General features: G+C 39.8%; 1 protein-coding gene and 1 long non-coding RNA gene across 4 annotated transcripts; both read left to right on the top strand.

The window, feature by feature from the left end:
- The first annotated feature begins 330 nt into the window (after positions 1–330).
- On the top strand, positions 331–2,358 carry LOC120290689 (putative receptor-like protein kinase At3g47110). Its single transcript, XM_039307052.1, has 3 exons — positions 331–652; positions 1,203–1,745; positions 1,943–2,358. The coding sequence occupies exons 1-3, from the start codon at positions 331–333 to the stop codon at positions 2,356–2,358; spliced, it is 1,281 nt and encodes a 426-aa protein (XP_039162986.1).
- Positions 2,359–2,526: 168 nt separating this feature from the next.
- On the top strand, positions 2,527–6,664 carry LOC104435265. 3 transcript variants are annotated; one of them, XR_005548134.1, is made up of 5 exons: positions 2,527–2,984; positions 4,026–4,126; positions 4,939–5,111; positions 5,283–6,025; positions 6,150–6,664. It is a non-coding gene; the product is annotated as an uncharacterized LOC104435265 (long non-coding RNA). The 3 variants fall into 3 exon arrangements; XR_005548133.1 differs by having other exon boundaries at positions 5,283–6,664; XR_005548135.1 differs by having other exon boundaries at positions 4,952–5,111; positions 5,283–6,664.
- Positions 6,665–11,568: the final 4,904 nt, after the last annotated feature.

Genomic DNA, 11,568 nt, shown 5'->3' on the forward strand with positions numbered 1-11,568 from the left:
GAAAATTTGTATAAGCTTAGTTGGTTTTCAATAGAAAATAATTCGCTTGGAAGTGGAAAACCTCAAGAGTTGAGCTTCCTTTGCTCGTTAACTAACAGCACCGAATTAGAGCTAGTGTCTATTAGTTTGAACAAGTTTGGTGGGGAGTTACCTAAATGCCTAGGTAATTTATCTACCACTCTCAAGAGTTTTCATGTAAATATGATTCAAATATCCGGTGAGATTCCACAAGAAATCGGGAATCTTATCAACTTGGAGGCGTTATATATGTACGGAAACAACCTTTCAAGTGTTATCCCCTCAAATTTGGGAAATCTACAAAATCTAAAGATGTTGCAGTTGAGCTATAACAACCTTAGAGGGACTATCCCATCTTCTTTGGGAAATCTAACCAAGTTGATTAAAGCATATCTTTCCAACAACAACTTTCATGGGCAAATTCCTCCACATCTATCAAACTGCCAATCTCTTATTGCACTCGATCTATCTAATAACAATCTTAGTGGTGTCATACCCCCGCAACTTATTGGTCTCTCTTCATTAGCCATCGTTCTAGACTTGTCCCATAACCATCTGACTGGGGTTCTACCCACAGAAGTTGGCAACTTGAAAGCTTTGACCGAGTTGGACATCTCTGACAATTTGTTGGCAGGTGAAATCCCAATTAGTTTAGGTGATTGCACTTCATTGGCATCACTAAGGATGGGGGGCAACTTCTTCCATGGGTCAATTCCGCAATCAATCAAATTGTTAGGAGGCATTGAAGAACTAGATCTTTCACGCAACAATTTATCAGGTCAAATTCCAAAATTCTTAGCGATATTTCAATCCTTACAACATTTGAATTTGTCGTACAATAAGTTTGAAGGAATGCTACCATGTGAAGGAGTTTTCAAGAATGTTACAAGTACTTCTATTATTGGAAACAATGACCTCTGCGGCGGATTGCCAGAATTTCATCTCCCTAACCGCATTTCCAAAAAGCTACGAAAGCAAAAATATAAATATAGTGATATTTTTCTTCTATTATTCTGGAGTTCTTGGAATGGCTCTTATTGCGGCTTTTATATATTTTTGTTGGGTGAAGAAGGAAGTAAATGAACCAGTTTCAAGTTCACTAGATGATTCACGTCCAAATGTATCTTACGGGACACTCTTAAAAGCAACTGAAGGTTTTTCTTTGGCGAATTTGATCGGTGTAGGAAGCTTTGGTTCTGTTTACAGAGGGATTCTTGAGGACAATGGAATGGTTGTTGCCGTGAAGGTGCTTCATTTAGTTCGTTGTGGTGCTTTGAAGAGCTTTATAGTTGAGTGCGAGGCATTAAAGAACATCAAACATCGAAATCTTTTGAAGATATTAACGGTTTGCTCTGGCAGTGATTACCAAGGAAATGATTTTAAGGCCTTAGTTTATGAATTTATGGATAATGGAAGCTTAGAACAATGGCTACACTCATATGCAACATCATCTCATGGGAATATGCTTTCAAAAAAGTTAAATATCATATGGAGGATAAATATTGCAATTGATGTTGCTTCTGCACTAGATTATCTTCATCACCAGTGCCACATACCCATCGTTCATTGTGATTTAAAGCCAAGCAATATCCTCCTAGATGTTGAGATGGTCGCACATGTTGGCGACTTTGGATTGGCAAAATTCCTTCTTGAATCATCCCTTGATACTGTAGATAATCAAATGAGCTCAGGGGGTCTTAGAGGAACAATGGGTTATGCTCCACCAGGTTCTCTCTCTCTCTCTCTCTCTCACACACACACACACACAAACCAATAAAATTTTATATACCTAAAAATTATTGATCGGTCTTCCAGTGTGAAGTTTGGTAGCTAGTGACAACTCTTATAGTCTTACACGCTTTACATTTTGATTTGATAATCCACGCCTTAATTTGATTTGGACTATGATCAAAATGTGTGGCAGAGTATGCAATGGGATGCAAAGTTTCAAGAGAAGGCGATGTCTATAGTTTCGGCATTCTCTTACTAGAGATATTCACAGGTTTGAGTCCCACTGATGTCAAATTCAGAGACAATTTGACTCTTCATAGTTTTGTAGAAGAAGCTTTGCCTAAGCGAGTGCTAGAAATCACAGACAGCTTTATGCTTCAAGAAAGAGAGAGCCATTTAGGCCCCTATAGTTGTCGGCATTGGTCTTCCGAAAGGGATAACATATTTCAAGAATGTTTGGTTATGGTGTATAATATTGGAGTTGCTTGTTCGTACCAAGTGCCAGGTAGACGGATGAACATCAATGAAGTTGCAAATCAGCTGCATCAAATCAGGAAGAAACTCTTTGCGTTGGGTTTACGTGAACAAGATGAACCACCGATAGCTTAATTAGCTATCGTACAAGCAATGTCTTTGTTTAATTCCACCGCAATAGCATTATTAACAATAACTTAACTGAGCAGAGAGAAATTGGGCTTGGCCCAAGATCGGCCCATCAGCCCAATTATCAGTTTCATTCTCCCAATTGTGGACCGCCATCGTCGAGAGCCAGATATTTCAATCGGGTTGCAGCAAGTCTTTTTTCCGGCACCGCCAGGAGCCACTCCATCCGGCGTCCGCCCCCACGCGCCGCCGCCTTAACTCCGATCGCACTCGCCACCGCCGTGCGCCGCTCACATGTGACCCCATACAACCACCGCGGAAATCCCCCAGAACAGCACCATGTCCTCGGCACGATCGTCAAGTTCACCTCCGGCTCCTCCGCTCTCCGTAAGCTCCGATACGCCCCGTCGGTCCGAGTCTCCGACCGTCGGTGCGTGCTCACTCGCGGAGGCGGTTCGGATTCGGAGTCTGATTCGTCGGGCCGTCCGGGAGGAGAGGAGCTTGCGGTCGCGCGCGGTCTCGGGGAGGCGAAATCGGCCGTCGAAGGATGGACGGGGAGGCGCTTGAGGCAGAATGTCTTGGCCTCGCAGGACTCCGGCGATAGGGCGGTGATCGTACAAAGGACTCAAACTGTGAGTGCGTGTACACGCAATGCTATGGATTTGTTTACTCGAGTATGCGACGTAATTTGATGTACTTTCTGTTGCGTGTGATGATTGGTTTGCTCGGCTATGTCTCGTGTTCGGATGATATATCTGTGTGCTTTGCATTGGTGTAAGCGAGTCATGTCTTGTATTGCTAACTTCAGTCAGTGGATTTTTTGTCGTCTCTTTCGATACCACGAGACTGCGAAAGGGCAAGTGAATTTGACTGTTGAAGTATCGAGGAGCCCTTGTGAATTTGGTGTGATTGGTCTTGGAAATGTCATAGTCGTTACTGCTTCGTTTTTGAATGGTTGGTCTCAATATGAGTGGCTGTCGAGACGATGGAGGATTTTATGATTTGTAGGGAGGCTGCATTGATGACTTAGCTGCATCATCTGGTATAAGCGCATTTGCTGGTATAGTTGTGTTATTTCCATTCTTCTTTTGTGATGTGGTGTAAACCTGACATTTTGAAAGTCGAGAGTTTTCTAGCTTAAAGCAAATAGTGTTGTTTTAGCATGTGAATCCCTTCTTATGTAGGTGCGATGTGTTTTACGATAGTGTACTTAGTTGAATTTTGGTCTTGATGAAAGGAGAAAATACAAAAAAGGAACTTAACAGAGTAACTTGTTGCAGTAGGATAGATGCACCACTTTCATCTTTCTTCTCGAGATATTCTTATTTAGGAAATTAAATGGCATTGGAGATGGATGCACAAGTGCTTTTGGGCCTTAAAAAGAACAAACTAGTCTGGTCTGGGAAGACACAATCACAATGTTGATTTGGTGTGCATACCTAGAGAATAAGCAAGAAGAAAGTGCTTGAACCAAGAAGAAGATCAATGTTTAGAAAGTGGAGAAAGAAATCTAGGTTGCAGGGTCTCCCTGATGTTAGGAGCAAATTGCAGTTTATGCATTAAAATTTCATAATTATTTGTGTCAATCATGGCTTTTCTGAAATGGATTTTCCTATTTACCTCAGTCTTGTATGATTTTTTGATAAGCTTGATCTTTTGTTTTCATTATGAAGTGCATATACAATGAGTTGAAGGGATTTTTCCGGTGGGCTTCGGATCTACAGGCTATCTTATCAAATCCTTGCGGGAACAAAAATCCTTGTCACTAAGAACAGTAAGTAGATTTGTTCCATAAATTGGTTCTTATTTTTAAGCTATATTTCACTGGAAAGGTGCTGTTAAAGCTTATGTTACCCATTCTTTGAGTGGGAATACATCACCTAACGTTTGTCTTCAGCTAGGAACCACATGCCTCCTTCTGGTTTTAAAGTGTAATATCACATTTTATTTTTGCCTTAGACACTGGAACTGTTTGGGAGACTGTACATATAATTGTGATGGTAGACATGTCAAAATTGGCGTTGCCATGGACATCACACGGTGTTCATGTCCTGAACACCAGATGCTGCATGATGGAGTCTGTACTTTATCCAAATTAAAAGTCTAGGAAAGCTCCATTCTTTCTGAAGAATTGAGTTTCTTGATACCAGGTTAAGGTTGTCGTGTTCTGTCATGGTAGAAGGGAGTCTTACTGCTTTCCTCACATATAAATACAAGTAGAGTTGGCAAACCTAAAGATATTGAGGGATATGAGACAACTTTACAAGGCTTTGCTTTTCAGTCTTGAGCATTCAGTTATTATGCTTCTTTACTCGCATTGTGTGTTGGAGACTTGAGATCTCTGAAGTCAAAGATTCCTTTTTTTATTTGGCTGACAGAATTGAAGGTTCCTCAAGAAAAATTTTCACATGATCATCCTATTGAGATTGTCTTTATAAATTAATTTCTGTAACACTTTTTCCTGGTCTCAGTGGTCATAACTATGCATGATGAGAAACTTTGCTTTGATGTGTCAAAAGAGAGCAGTCAATTATTAGCTTACGCTTTAGTTGTTGGACTTGCTTACTTCCGTTAGTATGACTGCAGGTTCCTTTTGTAGTAATTGATGGCAGTCAGTGGCCCGCAGTGGATTATGTCGTTGTGAACATGGATGGTTCAAGGCATCATCTACCTCTTACCACATTATGTCACCAATTGCAGCTGATGAATTCTTCTCTCCTTACACGTTCCTTTAGGCACTTTTTGGTCATGAATACCCTGTAAGTCTGCAACATATAAACTTGATGCATATGGTTAACTGCAATGTTTCTTGCACCTCGAGATTTATTTGATTATCTAGACCTTGCGGTTCCTTTAATTTAATTTTGTAATGATGCATTTACTTTGATACAAGTATCTGATCTGATGTTCTTGTTCCTCTATTTTCGAAGGTTGGACTGCTTGATAAGAGAAAATTCTTCCATTAGAAAGGTATGTCGTTAGTATTGTTGACCCTTGCTTTTTGAAAATGAATTCCGGAGATCAATTCATTCCGAGATTTTCCATATTTTCTATAAGTTTTCCTCTCATCTATATTTTAATGGTGATGGATGGACATTGGATTAGTCTTGATGCTTGCTTGAGGAGATTCTTTTTCCTTTCGTGGACTTATTGCCCATGTACACTATTTTCTTTTACTATAAATCGACACTTGTACAAATTTATTCTCTCTAATCTCGATCGTGGTTTATAGCAAGATGTGGATATGTAGTGAATTGCCTGTTTGCAAGTCTGCGTTTTTTGCATTTTGCACGACACGGAGAGTTTCCCAGTTGTGTGGTTTTATGAATTTTTGGGTGATGCACAACCTCCTATTGTTTTGGTATTTTTCCCCTTACCTGTCAAAAGATATTGTGGCTCCTGTTCCTTTGATGCTTGTCATTTGTTTATGTGATGATCTATAAACATCACATGACTCAAGTCGTTGAGAATTGACCATCTCATACTTCCTCTTGGGCAGGCAACCCTTTTTTGACAGTACTCGTCTACTATTGAATTGACTGATTTGACATTTTCCAGCACCGAGATGACAAAAGATCAAATGGTCATTGATCTTGCCTTTTGCACAAAGATACTCTTCTGGAGTAGTATTCTTCTTGGAAAGATATCAATTGGTATCCTTGGATTTGCTTTTGTAAGATCAATAGCTATCAACCAGTAAACTTGTAACCATATTCTGTATCCTGTTGAATTCAAGACATTATAATTTTTTACCTTACCGGGCATGCTGAATCTACTTTCCTCATAAAATGGAACAGATGGAAAAAGTGGAGGCAGCATAGACGGGACGAGCAGGAGCAGCAGCAGCAGCAGCAGCAGCAGAGCCATGCTGCAGTCGTCGAGCCCAACACTCTTGCAGAGGATGAATCGAGAGATGTACCAGATGGACAATTATGTGTAATTTGTCTAATGAGGAGGAGGAGGTCCATTTTTTTTTTCCATGTGGTCTTCTTGTGTGTTGTCAGCGATTTGTGCTATCAGTAGAATGGGAGGTTTCACCAAAATGCTCTGTTTGTAGGTAGCCAATCTCTAATTCAGTCCAGATTTTTTAATATAGTAGTGATTTTGCTTCTGTTAGTTCAAGGGTGGGTAGTCAAAATTGCTAGCCTTTCTTCTTTAATATATCCTGGGAAAAGAGCATGCCCATCCTTTAATGGAGAGTCCACAATGGATTGGTGATCATTTCTTGTCAGTAGCGACGCTTAGTGGGTCTTTCCTACTGTTGAAACCGTGTTGTTTAATAAATTGAGCCTGACCTCATCTTTTCTTTGAATTTGTAAGCTCTTTTTTTGTCTTTGGAGAGTGACAGAGATTATATGCATTATTAGTTATGAAATGTATAGCATGGCATCATATTTGTGAGAAAGAAAAAAGAGATATTTAGAGCATATTTATTACATAATTTTGGACCAAATAAGCATTACCATCTTGAAAATAGTTTGTGAATTGATTAATAGTGAAATAATTTGAGAAATGCTTTATGAAAGGAATTGTAAAAGATTATAAGTTGATGGTAGGCCAGCCTCATGCAACCCTTGACCTTGCAAATCTAACTCAATAGACTTGCAATAGTTTGATGATCGATCCTTAGCGATAATTGACTCTGGGATCGTATCGACCAAAATTTGGAGCGGCGATAGATGTGTTTGGTTTAGAGAGACGATGAAAAATGGGCTAAGGGCAAAATAGGAATATTTTGGTCGGCAATGGATGTGTTTGGTTTGGACAGAAATGAAAAATAGGATAAGGGCAAAATAGGAATACAAAAGTATAAGTGAGCGTAAAGTCCGAAAAAAAAAATCATTACCCCCAATGGCATTCCGAAAATCTGAAAAATGCAAATGTTAGGTGGTAGTTATTGGGCCAACAAACTATTAAAATGCCAAATTTGGTTCCAAGGCTTTTGGGACTTCACCTTAGGCATAGAGGTCTTCGAGGCCCAAGATTCTTTGGAAAAGTGATTTAAAATGCACCACCTTGCCTAGCAAAACTCACGAGTCATATAGGACTACCAAATGAGATTCCTTAAACATGCACAAACAACAAAAGTAAACATGGAAAAGCAAATCACTTAAAAGCTACTCTAAAGATTAGCATAGCGCCCAATTTTGTATCTACAAAAACATTTCACAAACATTAAAAATGGAATTTATTGCAGCAATAATCACAAGATAATACAACCAACGTTTAGCAAATTTCATATCTATATAGTTTTTTGTCCTAACATAATTACAAGACACCAGCATAGTGGCTCATGTTTTGTTATAACAATACTCCCACGATCATTCTTCCTTATGTTTTATGATATCCGACGATAGGAATGTATCATGATGTTGTGATATTGTTGAATGCGCTCTAAAAATTTTAAAAGTAAAATTTGATTTAAATAATATAAATTTTTAGGTATTCGTTCATGTTGCCTTAGCTAGAATCACCTATTGTGCTTTTTAACCTTTACTCCATTTTGATCTTACATGCGTAATCCATGGAAAATGTGCACATGCTAGAAACAGCAACTAGACAAAATTGAAATGAGAGAGGACTATCTAGTTAAAAAATCCAAGGAACCACAAGATTTCAAATATGGCATTGTTTAAAAATAACTCAATATAATTGTTTTAACATTTTTCTGTAAAGAGAAGTTAGAACAAGTTTTGTCCTTACTGCAAGTATTCACACCATTTTACAAAGAACACATTCCCTGTGACGGGAGAATGCTCCCCAATGTCAATTGAAAGATACGTAATTTTTTCCATTTGGCATGTGGCTGGCTTATTTCATAAATTGACAAACTTGTGTTTCTTTAGAGAGAGCTCTTTGCAAATAGAAAGAAAATTTCATCACGTGATAACATCAACCTGAAATAATCAGATCAGAATCACGCTATAATCAAAATCCTGCCATTCTCCTTCAATCCCTACATCGGAATTAGTTCTAAAGATCCATATGTATCACCCAACATTTATCATAACCCAATTATCAGTTCTGGTCTCCCAGTGTGAAGCATTATCAGTCTAGACTCAGGTACTTTTATAGCCGCTGCTCGTCTTTTTTCCGCACCACCGCCGCTGCCGCGGAAAGCCGCTCCCTCCGCCCCCTGCGCCACTGCCTTAACTCTGCTCGCATTTGCCACTGCAAACTCCACTCACATATGACGGCCAAGGAACACCACCCCATGCCCTTGCACAAGGAACTATTAATAGGCCGAGTGTTAATTTTCCTCCTAGAAAGTTACCATCCGCAATATTAACTGATTATGCTGTTGTTAGTCAAGTGATATTTGTTAATGACAACGACCAGCTAAGGAATCACGCTTGATCATCAGTCTTCGCTTCATTTTCTGAAGTGGGGTTGATTTTGTGGGCATTGGTTTACTTCAAGCCAACATCCAGAAAGCCATATTATCTAGATGATCTACAGCGCAGAGACAAATGGACGACCTCACAGGAGAGGCGTGGTTTTTTAAAGAGTATAATTCAGCCTGCGGCGAGGTTTGACTCAACGACACTTTCCAGGAAGCGGTCCTTTGCAAAGAGGTGCCTTTATACAAATTTACATCTGGTCATACAGAAGTTGGCCTGAAGTGGCCTCTCAATTGGCTAATTCATAAGATAACAGCATGGTACATTGCGGCATGGCAGTGAATTTGGATCGGGGAAAGATCAATTTCTTTTGGAGTTTCTTTGCTTACGGTGCATTTCTTGATGATTGCTGCAACAGGTTCATCTAGGAAAAGTTGGGTGGTTGTTGACACCTAAATTTTGGCTACCCGTATAGTCATTTATCAGATTAAAAATTATGGGTTAATTTAATTCTTGAAAAAATATTAATTGCATAGCATATAGATTTAAGTTGCATTTATTTTGTTATTTGCATTTTTTGCATTTTATTGGACCGGTGGCGGACATATTCAAATTAGATGGATCAGGCTCATGAAGCGAACAGGTTGGCCCAAGCCCATGTTTTTAATTATCTCGTGGAAAAATATAATGTTTTAAAATTTTTCCGAGATATGAATCCTTTGGATAGGGCAGATGGGTGAAAGAATATTGTGATTTGATTTTGAAAGATTTTGGATAATGAAGCCATATCAAAAGTTGAGTGAATTATCTTAAAAAATCTTCATAAAGAATTTGGAGCTATTTTCTTGTTCAGCACACCTCTCCGTTTCGAAGGATGACCCTTAGCGATTAGGTCAATATATACAAATCTTCGTAGGTAGAACAAACTGGGTTTTCACTCTATAAATAGGGGGTCTCTCGATTTTCGAAAAAAAGGTTGAAAAAATGAGAGAGAGAGAGACCGGTGAGGAAAAGCTGTCGAGGGAAAGGGAAGTCAAAAAGGAAAAAGAGAAAACAGAGAGAAAGTGACGTGAGAGAGACAGAAAGGAACAGAGGTCACCGCATCGTCTTCTTCGCGAGGAAGAAGCTCGAGCGCGCCAGTACCGCGACACCAGACATCACCGCACCTCACCACTTCGCTGGTCCGACCGCCGCCACGCTGCACCGACGGTCTTGTCGCTCCACCTCAGCCCTCGCCGACGCCGGCGGTGCTCCTCGACGCCCGTGCCTGAGATCTGCTCGCGACCTAGCACCCAGCATTCCCTGCTCCGGTCGCGACCTCTGCCAGACCCGATTCTGCCTCCTGCTTCGCTCCTCTGCTCTCGCGAGTCGCTGCCCCTACGACGCCTGACCCGCGACGGACGACCTGCCTGCTCCCGCAGTTCCGCGACACCATCGTTGTCCCAATCTCGCCGATCTGCAGCACCAGAAGTCCCAGCGCCCTTGCTCGCCTTTCCCCCGACGCTCAGCCGCCGCCGTGTCGCTGTTCCTGCCGTGACCCGACGCCGCCAGAGCCCACATCGCTGTTGCTCGCGCCTCCTCGGTGCCCGACAGCAAGCCCCGCGCCCTGCGACGCCCCATCGCCGGTGCCCTGCTTCGCCGAAGTCCCTTGCCGGCGTCAATCCTCGCTGCCCCGTGCCAGATGCCCACCTGCCTTGCCTCGCCGGAGCCCCCTTCGCCGGCGATCCCCCTGCTGGACCTCTAACCGGCTGTCTTTCGGTGACCCACCACCAGCCGCGTGTGTCAAAAGAAAAAAAAAGAAAATCACTTATTTACTTTTTTTAAGTAGGATTATTCCTAAATATATGATTGACTTTCCAATATGAAAGTGTCTTTGAGATTGATAGTGCGATTTTCGCGTCGAAATCCGACTCGCAATCCTTATAAAAATTGACAATCCAATCTCAAACCTCGAGATTCGATTCGCAATTTAATTTAAAATTAGCCCAACCCGATCTCACGCGAGATATAGTTCGTCGATTTTAGATATCAATTTTATCTTGTTTGATTTTATATCGTTAAGTTGGTTAAGTCAATTTTATTTTCGTAAGAAAAAAATCCAAAAAATCTGAATTAGGATTAGGTTTGTTTTAGAATATTCCTAGTCTTAGGGTTATCTTGCATATTTAGGGTTGCAATCTTATTTCGAATTTTTAAATAAAAAATCCAAAAAAAAATAAAAATACATAGGATGTTAGTTTTAAATCTGAATGGCATGTTTAATTATTTGGCAATTTTAATTTCGAATTTCATAAAAAACACAAAAAAGTCATCATGCATATGTCATATAGAATTAGGGCACTCTTTGTATGTCATGGCATATTAGATAAAATTGCATGTTTCATTTTAAGTTTATATTAATTTTCTAGATAGATTGCATCTTAGGTTAGAGATTGCTAGGTTAAGATAATATCTTAGTTTTGATTAGGATTTAGTTTGACCTGATTAATATAAGCTGGATAAAATCTTAATCTAGATAAATAATTTTTGCATTTTTCTTAATTTCAAATTTCATGAAAAATACAAAAATTGCCTTAGAATAAATCCATTTCATTATCTAGAATAGATTGCATTTTTAAAATAAAAAATGTCATTTGCATGTCATATAAGATTAGATCCATAAAATGCACGTCATTTAGTGATTGTTGTTAAGTTCATTTAATTAGAAATTGCCCGTCATTAGATTAGGTCATTTAATAAATGTCACGTGACATATAGCTCACATATTAAATTGTATGTCGCATGCCATTATAGTTAAAATAATTTTGCACGTCATCGCATTGCATCGCATCACACGTCATTAGAATTAAGTCATTGCATATTTAATAATTGCATG

This window comes from Eucalyptus grandis, chromosome 2, assembly GCF_016545825.1.
Source record: "Eucalyptus grandis isolate ANBG69807.140 chromosome 2, ASM1654582v1, whole genome shotgun sequence".
Lineage (NCBI taxonomy): Eukaryota > Viridiplantae > Streptophyta > Magnoliopsida > Myrtales > Myrtaceae > Eucalyptus > Eucalyptus grandis.